The following is a 13,492-nucleotide window of genomic DNA, read 5'->3' as shown; positions in this document are numbered from 1 at the left end:
CAGTTAACTACCGTGGCAAGACAGTAAAAACTACTGTACCATTTAAAAATTGTTAATATATATAGCAACAGCTGCAGCAAAATTAGTTTCAAAGAATAACAAAAGATTAGAGAAATTTTTAAAAGCTTTTATAATGCAAAGGAAGAAGGAAAGTTATTCTTCAGAACTCTTGGGATTTGGTAAGAGTTAACTATTCTCACATATTGAAAGTGGAAATAAATCTATAGTTTTTTACCACTTTAAGGCTGTAGTTTTGTTTGTATATTGCTTATTTTTTTTACAAACTTCAAAAAACCCTCACAATCCTCTGATTAAAAATATCGGAAAAACACAAATTAGTAGGAGTATTAATATTCAGGAGGTAGCTTTAGAACTGAACTTACATGAAGATGGGTAGAGTTAACTTTACAGTTTGCCATTGGTGTAATGCTGGATTTACAAAAGTACTTTCAGAGCTGTAGTGAGGAACTTTTTATCGTCAATATGAAATAAATGAGTTGAATAATAAGCTCACATTGTGAAAAAACTACAGATACGTTTCCTTTACATACTAAACTACTAAACTTAATTTGAAATTACAAATTTAGCTTAGAATTTAGAAACAAATAGGAAAATACCCCAAGCATTTTTGTTTGTTTGCTTTGAACTGGGATCAAACTACATGTTCTTAATTGGTGCTTCTCAGAAGATGGATTCTTGTATAAAATCTGAATCTTAATTAAAATTTGTCCAGATCGTGCAAGGTTTCCATATCTGTTGCTTTTATAAAATGCCTTTGGGAATATCCATAAGTTTAAGTTTTGTTTTCCAAAATGTAGAAAAGATCATCCCGGCATGGTAGAGCTATGGCCGCCTGCTTTGTCTAGTTTTAGGTGTTTGAGGTTGGATAGCACTTGATCAGCTTGAAGGAGACGGAGGTAATGCCTGGCAGCTTTGCTTCAGTCTTGTGTGTTGCAGAACCATAGTAAAAACTGTGTAAACTTACTTTGTATTGTCAGATTTCAACTTTGTGTAATAGTTTATGTGTGGCCATACAATATATAATTATTTATTCAAGAGAGAAATGTGAAGTTTTCTAGAGATAATAGTGAAAATAAGAAAAAAAAATCTATCTCCTGTTTTCTCTTGCAGTCCTTGGTCAAGGAAGAGTGCACAAAATTTTCTATGCCTTATGCAGCAAACTTCATATTCTTAACAAACTCCCTAATAAAGCTGATAAGTAATCAACAGAACATTAACCATGATAACTCCTAAGCTTTCAAAGCTTTGAATTGAATGTTATTTTTTAATGGAGTGACTTGAGAGCTTTCCCTCATAAATTGTATATAATGTGTTCTTCATTCACACTGGAACATTTTAAAATGTGTTCTTTAAGTATGAGTAAAAGCAGCATTACTTAAAGGTACAGTTAAATAGTAGATATGTTTATTTCTATATTATTTTTGTAAATTGTTTCGACATTTTTTCTGAACCTATTGAAAGGCACTTACATTTACTAAGGGCTTTCTGCACAGTGTGTCCATATAGCTAGAGGTGAGATAGAAATACTTAGTTTGCACCAAGACTGTAAAAGTGGGTGAAATTTCACATGAAAATAAGAATTTCATGTTGGAAACCTTCCTTTAGATACTTTAAAAAACCCTCCCAGCATATCAGCAGTTAAATTAGAACTTGTATAAAACTTTCAGTACTTTTTAAATTGTAAGAAATTTTTTTGAGACATCCAGCTGCTACTGCAATTCATAACGAGTTTCACATTAACCCTTTGTAACGAGATCTTGTTCATTTGTATTAACTGTCACCCCTGTACACAGTTTTTATTCTTGAGAATACCTTTTGACGTATAGTCAAAGCATCATCATAAAACTCGTGCTAAACTAACAAATCCATATAACATAATTTATGAAGATCCGTTTTCATTTTTAAAAGAACACAGAAAAAGCAGAGCTTTATTTATGTATCTTCAATCTAACTCTGTTGCTTTAACTCACAGGCTGGTCTTCCTCCCTAACCCCTTTGTTAACAAGTGGTGGTCCTGTCCCCCTGGGTGGCAGGCCCACCCTTCTTCACCAAGCTGCTGCCCAGGGAAATGTCACTTTATTATCAATGCTGCTTAATGAAGAAGGACTGGACATTAATTACTCTTGTGAAGATGGCTATTCTGCCTTGTATTCTGCTGCTACGAATGGACATACAGGTAAGTGATATTAAGTTTTGTTATGACGTTCATGTGAAACTGTGAAAGCTTCTTTCATAAAATTTTAATATTTTTTAAACTAAATTAAATTAAATTTAAAATTTTTGAGTCAAATGCATGGGGTTTTTTGAAAAGTAAAAGGGAATCTGAGATGTATCGATTATATGCCCAAAGCCATATGTATGTTCTAACAGTGCTCCCCGAGCCAGAATTTTGAAACACAGAAAGCATTCTTGCTTGTGGTAACATTCTGCAGGAACATCCATTCTAATTCTCTACTCTTTTCCTATAAAAAGCTACCAGATACCATCACTCAATGTTCTCTGACAAACTAAAGATCTTTTGTAGCAAAGGCAACTTGAAAGAAAAAAATTTCCTCTACAGGGAGTAAGCAGGAAAGAATAGGTCATCACCAGTGTTTTGATCTTCTGCAGCAGCAGTGAAAATGACGGAAGATGTTTTCAGAGTAGTGTTTTACTCGGGAAAGAAAATGAGCTGACTTTATTTTTAAACTAGATAAAATAACCTTTGTTGTTTAGGCTCTACTGAGCTAACAATTTTCTTCTTGTATTCCCAACTCTCAGTCTCAAGGATATAGCATCTCTGAACCTTTCAACAGCCAGTCTTCTTATTTTATGAATGTATTTATTAAATGAGGTAAAGATTAGTAACAGATATGAATTTCATGACAAAAACTCCAAGCAATACTTTTCAGTCTGTTAACATACCACTCTTGAACAGCAGCTTTCTTTAAAATTCGAGTACAAGTTACTATAGTTTTTTCTGCATATGTGAAAATCTCCTAGATTCTTATATTGCAAATAATATTATTATGCTGTTTTGGACACCAAAGATGAAATCCATTAATTTTTAGTAAAGTCAAGATTTTATTTCACAATAGAAGGTGGAACACAGGGCCTTTAAAGCCACTGCTTTCAAGAGTACTTTGTGGTTTTATTTAAAAATGTGTTTGCTAGTGACACAATTAGAAAATCCCTATCCAGAGATCAAAATAGTATTTGGAAAGACTATTCCATTGTTATTCACAAGTATTTAAAAATAAAAATAAAGTTAGGATCCAAAATCCATAGCTAGGCAGATAATGTACATTTTTCTGACATGTTCAGGGTAAATATTGCTACCAGACGTAGGGATGGTATTTTGTCTTTGCTTTGTAGGTGCTGTGGTTTACTTCATAGGAACATACGGGCCTTTTAATCTGACAGATTCTTTGCTGTTGCCAAGACCCTTACAATGTTGGAAAATTCTTTTATTTTATTTTCTTCCTGTGACACTTAGTTTTTTTCCTCTCCAAGTTTTTATCTTCAGTATTAAGAGACCAAGATTATTACACTGTGCAGATTTATTTTTCTCTCCTTGCTGAATGGATGTTCTGTGGATTCTTCTAGGCTTACATCTATTTATCATCGTTAGTGTTTGTGGGAGACCATAATTGACCCAATTCTTCTTTACTCATCTAAAAATCACCTAAAATCTTTCAAAGCAAACACCTTGATTTTCAATTTCAGTTGCTGAATAGCTCTTACTGACAGCAAACGCAATTTGGTTTCTTGTTTTATTGTCAAAATTTCAAGTAAGAAAGGTACTTGACAGAAGTATGAAAACACAGCAAAAAAACCAAATACATGCATATGCATCTTGTAATTGTTTAGGATCTTTTACTTTTTAAGATAAAAACTATATTACAAAGCTTTTAGTGTTGCCTTTCTATGTACAGTTGACAGGATGTAAAAACAGTTTCTTGTACAAATCATTGCATTTTAGTGACTAAATGGGTTGTGTGAATTCTGAATGCGAGAATGACACAGCAGGAGTATTGATGGCTCCTTAATACATCATATGAAAATTGAGAGGAATAGATTAATAATATTTTTGTACAAAGGTTTTTGTGCCTAACTTTAATATGTAATCCTTTATTATTTGCAGTTTGTTCGTAAGTACACCTCCTCAAAGTGGATACTTCTAGAAACAAATTTATGTAAAAATATGTAAGTTTAAGAAGGAAGCACAGGAATAAATGGCTTGTTTTTAAAAGTCTTCTTTAATAGCTTTTTTCACTAATCAGGGTGGAAACAAATGACACATGTAACTTTAAGAAGGATAAAATAATATACTATACAAATTTTTTTCATTGCATTGAGTAGGATTGTCAGTGGTAAGTTATTGTCTTTTGGCTGTTTTGGTTTTCTTTTCCCTAGAATCATAGAATCTTTTAGGTTCAGATCATCAAGTCCAACCATAAGGTGTAAGACATAAGTTTACCCTAGTGGATGATCTCACTATGATTGGATTTATTGAGAATATTTTCAATCTTGAGTTAATGACTAAATAGATTAGGAGATTTCCGGGACTGCTTGTTTCTTCTAAGTTAACTAACCAGATTTTAAGATTTCTTGTGGAAAATAGTTGGCCAGAAGAAAAGAGTAGCTCTAGACTCATTAAGAGGCAGCATAGTGAGTACATCCCTTCAGAAACAAACACCATGTTGCATAGTCTGGGAAGAGTGGAAAGTGAATGATCTCCACACGTTTTCAGTGAAGAAATACAGTACTTGAGATGTGTAGATAACTAAAAGAATGGTAGAGCACATTGTAACCAGCATGGTGGCAGCAGCTGTTACATACTCTCAGCCCAGTCTGTAGAGAAAAGCTGAGTTACACAAGCAAAGAGAGCACTGAAATATTTTTCCTTATCTGTCCACTTTGCAAAATGTGTAGACTTCCTGTTCATAAACAGTTGCCTTTTGAGAGCTGCAGCTGAGGGTTTTTCCAGCACATGAAGCTCATAGCAGCTGCTTTGTTTCCTGTGCACACTGTCCCCAGTTCTATAGGTCTGAGAGAAAGAACTTTACTCTAGAAATATACACTACTTTCTTTGTATTTGAACGGACAGGAGGAAACAGTTAATTTTATGATTTAACCACTGCATTGGGATGGCTGAACAGACTGTTTTGTCAGGTTTTCTTGATTTGATCCATTAACAAAGCCAAGGCTGCTTCATTCTACTATGCACTTGTTAACATGTGCAGAAGTTAACTTAGCTAATATATCTACATATCTTTATTATATTGTCAATCCTGACCGTTCTCTGCCACACACAAGGTGCCTGAGAAAAGGAGAATGAAATAATAAGATTCTTGAAATTGAGATATGTGAAGAAAATAATAATAAATATCCTTTGGGCTCAGCTATGTACTAATCATGTACATTTATGGTATAATTGACTCTCTTCTATCCTGAGTATTTGGAGGCTGTGACACCCTGATTGATAGGAAAAACTGGAATGATGTGAGAAGTAGAAAGGAGTGAGGTGCAGAGACATACAGCTACATGGAGTCAGCTCTGCCAAGCTACTGGATGTATCTGCATGGTGTTTGCCAGCACTCTGGAAGAACTAACTACCCAGCTGTGGTGGAGAGCAGTAAAGACTCCAGGTGTTTGTGCTAATACGCTTCCATGTTTTGCTTTTGCTTTGACCAAAACGTTTAACTGAGTGACAACATTGATGTCTGTCTTGTGCCAACCCTTCTGCCTATTCCTCTCCACCTCTGATTGATTACTTCTGTGGCAGACAGCAGTGAACTGGAGTTAACGAGCCTAGACTGACCCAAGTTGCGCTTTCCCAAATCCCAGTCAAAAGTCCATCCAGAGTAGCTTTTATCCATTCAGGCTTCTTGGAGATGATTGCTGTTTTACTTGATATGCCACCAGAATAGGTCATGTAGTGCTTACCACACGCCTTAAGAAAGTAACTGCATTTCCTCATGCTTGCACCTGCCCCTCAGAATAAACAGCTCTTTTCAGTGATTTTCATCGAAACACTATTTTCATATAGATAAGATAACACATAAATGGTCTGCCAGTCAAGACTTGTGAGTTAACCATGTTATTCTAGAAAGGTGGTCTTGTTCTGTGCATTCTTTATGGCTTTTGCATGGCTAACGTTTGCTCTGTGAAGAAACCAAAGAGTATTCTATCCAAATACTTGAAAGTGGAAGAAAAATTTTCTAGCATCCTTCATAAACTTTAGAAGTATTTTGTGATGTCAAGCAGGAGTCTGTATTTTCAAGCTAATTGTTTAATATAAGACTGGGATTGACAATGGAAAGAGGAAAAAAAAGTCGTTAAGAGAATGTTTTTTCTGTTACAAAGTGATTGAGAATATAATTTCATTTTAATTGACATTATATTACAAGTGGAAATGGTAAGTTAGTTAACTGAGAGCTTTATTACAGGTGAAGTCTTGGTAGTTTATTTTAAAATGTGTTTTAAAATCTTATTTCTTAATGTTACATTATTTATTCAGTCAACTCCATGACATTGGCATTAATATTTGAAAGAATTTTAACAGGAGTAAAGACATTCAGGAAAGATTTAGGTTAGTCAGATTTCTAAGTAATTCTAAATACACGTTTCACTAGCAAAGCTTGGCTCTTGGATCTTACTCAGTGCTGGAACAGAGTCCATTAAGCTTGCTCAGAAATCAAGTCAGGAGTTTATAATTGGTGCTCTAGCTGAGATTATTTTCAAAGTAGGAGTTTCAGCTACAAAAGGCTTGTTTTATTTTGGTCTAGTACCAATTGCAAGACTATAGAGCAGATGAAGTATTTTCTTCAAATGTAATTGCATCAAATGACATTCCAATTTGTGAATGAAAAGCAGTCTAATTACTATGTAATTAATTATCTCAATTTAGCTGTAGGATGGTGGAATCACACTTGCTATTTTTAGCATGTCATTTGGGAAACATATGAATGGGAATGGTTTGGTAAGGTTAGAGTTATAGCTTATTTGTCATTGTAATCCCAAGTCAAAATGTCCTAAAACAAGGCTGGCGAGTGTGCTGCTTGAGTTATGCGTAGCTTGTGAGCATCTTCGCTGTGAATGTTGTCTTAGGGACGTGTCATGTGGTTACCAGTGGGACTATGCTACCTTTAGGGACTGCCAGATAGCCCCACTTTGGAGGTAAATTAGCTAACACTGTGGAAGTTGCCAGCCATAGGCACCTATTTGTATCCCAGTAAAACCCAACCCAGGCCTTTCTTTGCTAAAGAGTTGTGGACTCAATTCTCTCCTCTCTCCTACAAAGCACTTCCCAAGCTTCTACTTTGATTGGTTAAGTTGTGTCATGTGTAGTCAAAAAGAGTGTTTACTGTTGCCCCTTGAGCTGGTTTTAACTTCTCTTAGTTTTAACCATTTCTTTTTGTTGCATTGGTCTATGTTTTTCCTCAATTTACAGATTGTGTGAGATTGCTGCTGACCGCAGAAGCACAAGTTGATGCTGCTGATAAAAATGGCTTTACACCCTTGTGTTCAGCAGTTGCTCAAGGACATCTCAAGTAAGTGAAGTCTTAAGATTTTGCCCATTGTCCATTATTCAAATTTATACTCTTTATATTATATAATTTTTTCATTACATTCCCGTTGCATTCTTAGTTATAAATGTATTTAACTATCATTTATTGAAAGCATCTGTTGAAACTCATTTTCATGATCCATTCTGCTTTTAATATTTTCCATTTTTTTTGTTTCCAATGGCAGCTCTTAAAGTTGCTGAATGTGTGCTCAGTTACCATATATGATACTGGTCTACATGGACATCATACTTTTGAATTTCTTCATCTTCTTTAGCAGCCATAATGCAGTATTAACAGAGGAAGGAGGAAAGAAAGAATTTTTGCATTGATTTTTTGAAGCATAGAGAATTATGAGTATCATATTTGGAGACAAAAGAATGTGTACCAGAGTATTCTCCTGAGTGATACAGAATCAAATGCTTTAAACAGCAAAATAGGTTTTTTTAAGGTTTTTCTTGTATCAGTAACTTTGAAAAACAGAAAATTATATGAGTCAAAGAATATTTCTCAGAACATTCTTCAAAAAGTAGTTATAATAACATCTTTTAATTTTTTTAAGCCCCTTTAGATAGATTGATGTTTTATGACAGCATAATTGGAAAATTCTGTTTTCTTTTTGTGCTGAGAATCAGTACACAACAATTCATCCACATGATCATTTTTTTCCTCCCTTCATTAGAGGAACTAAAGGCTGATGTTTCATTTCATCTCTGCAGCTTTACTGTGTATTATGGAATCATAGAAAATAAAGACAAAGGAAAATTGGACACAACCATTAGATAACCTCTTCCAGATAAAACTATTTCAGAAATGCAAATAGTCTTAAAAAACATGGATAGGAATCCTTATTATAGGCCTTACCTTTGCGTTATGTATTTTTGGGTTTGCTAATATTTCAATTTTTTTATTTTCAATGTTACAGTTTCCTATTTTTAAGGACTTTATTCTGATATATATATAGTAACATAGAGTCTTTGAGTGTTATGAACATACTGTGACAGGCCCAAAAATGAGAAAGAATGGGATCTCTGTCTGTCTCATGCACTTCCATGAGTATATAAGGATCATCAGAGATTGTTGCCACTTCTTAGAGGACTTCAGGCTTATCAACTAATGGGAATGTTTTACTGGAAGTCTTAATCCAGAGGCAGCAGATTCACACTAGGTGTTTTGACCACAGGAATATCTTGTTAAATATTTTAGAGTTTTACATAAAATCCATAAAAATAACATGGGATAAGACAAACCAAAAAGACACTCTATAGTCTCTTACTAAAATAAATATCTTAGACTTTCATTAAACAAGATGCTATTTGTTTTTCTGAGTTATGCTAATAACACTTTGCTACATATCATCTGCTGTGTTATGATACTGCAGACTTGATATTCTTTTTCCCTTAGAGTTACTGATCTGATGTAGTATAATATTGCTTTTCTCGCTTTCACTTTTTTTACATACTAAACAGGAACCTAATGGTAAAAGTGAACATGGAATAATAATGGGGACAGCCAAAATATATCAGGGACACTATGAATGCTTCAGGCTGTTTGATTTGTTGATCACTTCAAAGTTCTGGCTCAGAAAAATTCTGTCATAGACAAAATTTAGGGCAATAGTGTAGTCTGTCCCCTTTCAAGTGTTATGTTATGTTGCCTGTATTATTTGTATTATAGCACAGTACTTGTCTGTGATAGATTTGCTTGCCAGTTCCTTGTGACATGTTCATTAACCTTATTCTTGAACTGAGACAATTCTGTTGTTCCAGCCCTAGTTACACTGTCAGGAAAAAAAACCCAAAAAACAAAACAAAACCACAAATAAACCCACCAAAAAATGATAGTTTTTTGAGGCTGTTCATTAACATCACCAACTCAGAAAAGAGAAATTTTCAAATTCATTTCCTACATGGTCCAGGCCTGGCTGACCTTACCTGACCTTGAGGTTGAAAGTCAATGGAATATTTCCAGAAGCATTGACTACAATACAAAATAACAAAACAAGTACTTTTAACATAACAGACTTAAAACTCAATCTGAGAAACTGAGTTGCTTTATGGAAGTATCTTACTATGACCACATCTTAAGATGACTTTTGTAACTGTAAGGTTAGGATACGTGTTCAACATCTGATAGGTAGAATGTTATTTCTATTTTTTTCTGTTCATTTGAGTATTTTCAGAAAGTGCACCTAAGTAATTAATATTAAATTTATCTGCTTTACTCTTTTATAAAATTGTGTATTTGATCTTGAACTTGATTGGTTTGCTGACTAAATAAAAACTGACCAGAAAGAGATTTAAAAACAAAAACAACCAAAACCAAAAAAACACCAAACCTGTGATTTTTTAAATCTGTGACTTCTTATATTTTTATATTTTTTAAAAAATATTTTATCAACCTGTTTGTTACAGCATGATCTCCTAACCAGTGGTTATTTGTCATTGGACGAATTACCTTGAGGCTTTATGGTTGATATCGTTCTGTTTCTATGAACTGATAACTATTGAGCCAGAGAGATGGGGAATTGCCTTTGTTTACAGCCCTTGTTTGAACTGCAGAGGGAATAGACTGGCACTTTTCTAAAGTCTTGAGAGTTGCTGAAAAGCTGGGTCTGGGAAGGGAAAGGAAGCCAACTTTGGCACAAGAACTGGGAAGAAAAGTGGACCTATTGCTGCAGAGCTGTGAGGAAGTACACTCCCTGAGGCGAGTGTCTCTCTCGCTTGTATCTAAAGCCAATCCTGGACCTTCTTTTTTTTTTTCCTTTTCTTTTTCTTTTTAAAACTAATTAAAATATCAATAGCCATAAAAGAAATGGTTTTTTTTTTTGCTCAGCTGCAGGTTTTTCTTAAACAGCTGTCATCAAGTTTTTATTATCCTTGTAGAATTAAATGTTTTGCATTCCCAGCTTTTAACTGCAGCTATAGTAGTTTAAGATTTATGGCTTTCAAGTAACATAATTTTCTATCTTTATGTATATAGTGGTGAATATGTTATGAATAAAATCACAGATAGCTCTGTATCTATAAAATCTGTATTTTATTAAAAAGTATTAAAATGTTTAAAATTATAAAAAGATTTTGAGTGTTTAAGATAATTTTACTACCTTATTGTTTGCTCTAGGTGTGCAGAATTACTAATTATGTATCAGGCTGATATTAACCATGCTGCTGAAAGAGGACAGACACCTTTGTACCTGGCCTGTAAAAATGGAAATAACGATTGTATTAAGCTACTGTTGGAAGGTGGAGCAGATCGAACAGTAAAAACCAGTGTAAGTTCAAATAATATGTCAAGTTGAAGCACCTAGTATAGCACTGAATACCTGCAAACAGCTAGGAAATATTTACATTTAAATATTTATTTACAGTTTTCTTTAAAGCTGGAATAAACCGTAGGATTTTGAATTGGTATTTTGTGCTTTTAATCATATGTTCTGGGGGTTTTAAAGATGTGTATTGTCTAAAATCTCCTAAATTATGTGGCCTCTGTATCATTTTACATATTTCAGACTCCACCTGCAGTCTGCTGCAGACTTTTCTTCAACACTGGATTTGCAAAACGAACTCTTCTGTTTTGACTAATTTTTATGGTAGAGATGTGTGGATGGGGATTTTGCTTCAACCTTTTATGTTAGGCTGCTTTATTGTTGTCCTGGAGGGCACCCCCACCCCTATATTTTTCAGCCAATTTTGTAGAGTCTCAAATATCACAAATGGGAGAATATGTCCAAAAAATTATATCAACTAGAGAACAAAGCCTTCCATTCAGGTGCATTTCTGGTACAAGTTCTGCAGACATTTTTCAGTGTGTTTGGTGTGAACGTGCCTTTTGCTTTTGTGTTTTTAGGATGGCTGGTCACCAATTCATGCAGCAGTAGATTCTGGTAATGTTGACAGTCTCAAGCTCCTTATGTACTATGGAATGACAGAAAATGGGAACCCTTTGGTTGATGCAGAGCCTAATTTAGACTACTTTGATTTGGAGAAGAGAGAAGACAACTACAGCAGTAGAGTAAAGCCTGTTATTTCTGCAGATCTCATCAACCATGCTGACAAAGAGGGTTGGACTGCTGCCCACATAGCAGCATCAAAAGGCTTTAAGGTCAGTCTATGTGAACAAGTTACAGTAACCTCACAGAATTAGGCAAGATAAATCCTTTATTTTCTTTGAAGAACTAAAACTTAGATGTCAAATCTAAGTTTGTTATCTAGTTTATTGTCACACTTGATTTAACAGAGATGAAGAGATAGTTCCAGTGGGAAATGAGTTGAGTGTCAAATGGGGTGGTCATATTTTAATGCCTATTTCATTTGGGAGAACAATAAGAGAAAACATGATTACTTGAGATTCAGATTTTCAAAGTTAAGATCAATCCCATATTAAATGACAGTTCATTGGGTGTCATGTACTAATTTCACAATTAGATATGTGCAGCAATAAATTGTTTAATTTGTTATTTTGAGCAGCCTTTTTAGCCAGCAATGAATAAGTTTTTTGAGGGTTGGGATAACTGGTTACAGGGAGAATGACCTGGTAGTCTAACTAATGATAATAAACAGATTTGTGGAAATAGATACTATTTGAAAGATTTGTCATCAGAAGATTTACACTTGTAATACTGACTGTCCAACGGTTTTGGGGGTTTTTTTAATGACGATTGTCAGACCTTACTGTGAAACTTTTACACAGGGAGAAAATAGAGGATGTTAAACACAGAAGAGAGTGAATTTTAGGAAAATACAGTCCAAGACTTTGAAAAACAGCTTGTGATTATGTATCTAATTCAGTATCTATCATGATAATTTTTTTTCCTGATACATTTACTATGGTAAATTCAAAATATGCACAGATTTAAGATTGATTTACTTAAATTATGGATCTTTTAGGGACCAGTCATTGCTTACTCAGCATTTTGTATTACAAAGTAAGTCAGTGTTCTATTATCAGTGTTTGTTGGGCAGGTACAGGCTCCTATTTCAGTTTCCACTCTTCTGAATTTACATGGAGTTTAAAGTATTTGTTATAGTCTACAAATACATACGAGAACCTAGGTTTTATTTACTGTCTAAAAGAGGCTTTGGCTCGGTGTTCTCTAAAGGCTCTGACACTGAAAGTCTTCACATATACCTTTCATGAATAACTCATGGTTTTGAGTTTCTGAGCACATTCCAAGTCAACTGCTTAATAAGATCTACACTGATAACTGAGGGTATTCTCTGAAGTGATGAAGGCAATGCATAGCTGACAGTCAGGTTCCTGGTTCTGTTGTACAAGGACTTTATATAATTGTATTTGATTAAATGCATTTATTGACATGAGAGGTGTTTGAGGTATTAAGAAGCTAAAGCTTAATAACCATCTTCAAGTACTGTTAACACTTCAGCTTCATTCTCTAATCTTTTATGTTCACTGCATGTGATTCATGACACTACATGATAGGTGCATATAAATCATGCTGGCACCTGCACCCTTTTCTTTTGAAATCAATAGGTTCCTTTCTTTACAGATGAATTATGCTAGAGTGTCTTTACTGCTCTTTCATGGGCAACAGCCAACAAAAATTCTCATTTCACTAAGGAAATAAGCCTCATTTCTTTGTTCTCTCCCACTTCCTTCTTCCTTCTTTACTTCCTACTTTCAGCCTCACTGTTCAGTGCTTTGACTTCTACTGTCTTTGCTGTTCATTGCACTCATTTGGGAGAGAGTTAAATTACTAACATGGCAAGAAAATACGTGCTCTTTTCTGGTTAATTTTCTTCTGGCAAAGCTAGTGAGCTAATTGCTGTTTTAAAAGTTCTTATGAGTGCTGGAACCACAATCTGGTGACATTTGATTTCACAGGAAAATACGACTGTTAGGTTTATGAAAGGTGTCAGAGTATCAGATATACTGAGAAAAGCCATTCTGTTAGAACAGCT

The 13,492-nt window shown here is 34.4% G+C and overlaps 1 protein-coding gene across 2 annotated transcripts in view; it reads left to right on the top strand.

Annotated features, from left to right (window-relative positions):
- The window catches only part of CTTNBP2 (cortactin binding protein 2), an 83,757-nt gene that overhangs the window by 42,329 nt on the left and 27,936 nt on the right, over positions 1 to 13,492 (top strand). For both annotated transcript variants that reach the window (XM_062017758.1, XM_062017766.1), the window contains exons 5-8: positions 1,994 to 2,197; positions 7,457 to 7,556; positions 10,695 to 10,845; positions 11,421 to 11,675. In XM_062017758.1, coding sequence (XP_061873742.1) covers positions 1,994 to 2,197; positions 7,457 to 7,556; positions 10,695 to 10,845; positions 11,421 to 11,675 — 710 coding nt within the window. The remainder of the gene's footprint in view (positions 1 to 1,993; positions 2,198 to 7,456; positions 7,557 to 10,694; positions 10,846 to 11,420; positions 11,676 to 13,492) is intronic.

Source organism: Colius striatus, chromosome 1, assembly GCF_028858725.1.
Source record: "Colius striatus isolate bColStr4 chromosome 1, bColStr4.1.hap1, whole genome shotgun sequence".
Taxonomy (NCBI): domain Eukaryota; kingdom Metazoa; phylum Chordata; class Aves; order Coliiformes; family Coliidae; genus Colius; species Colius striatus.
This window is presented reverse-complemented; position numbering and strand designations above follow the sequence as displayed.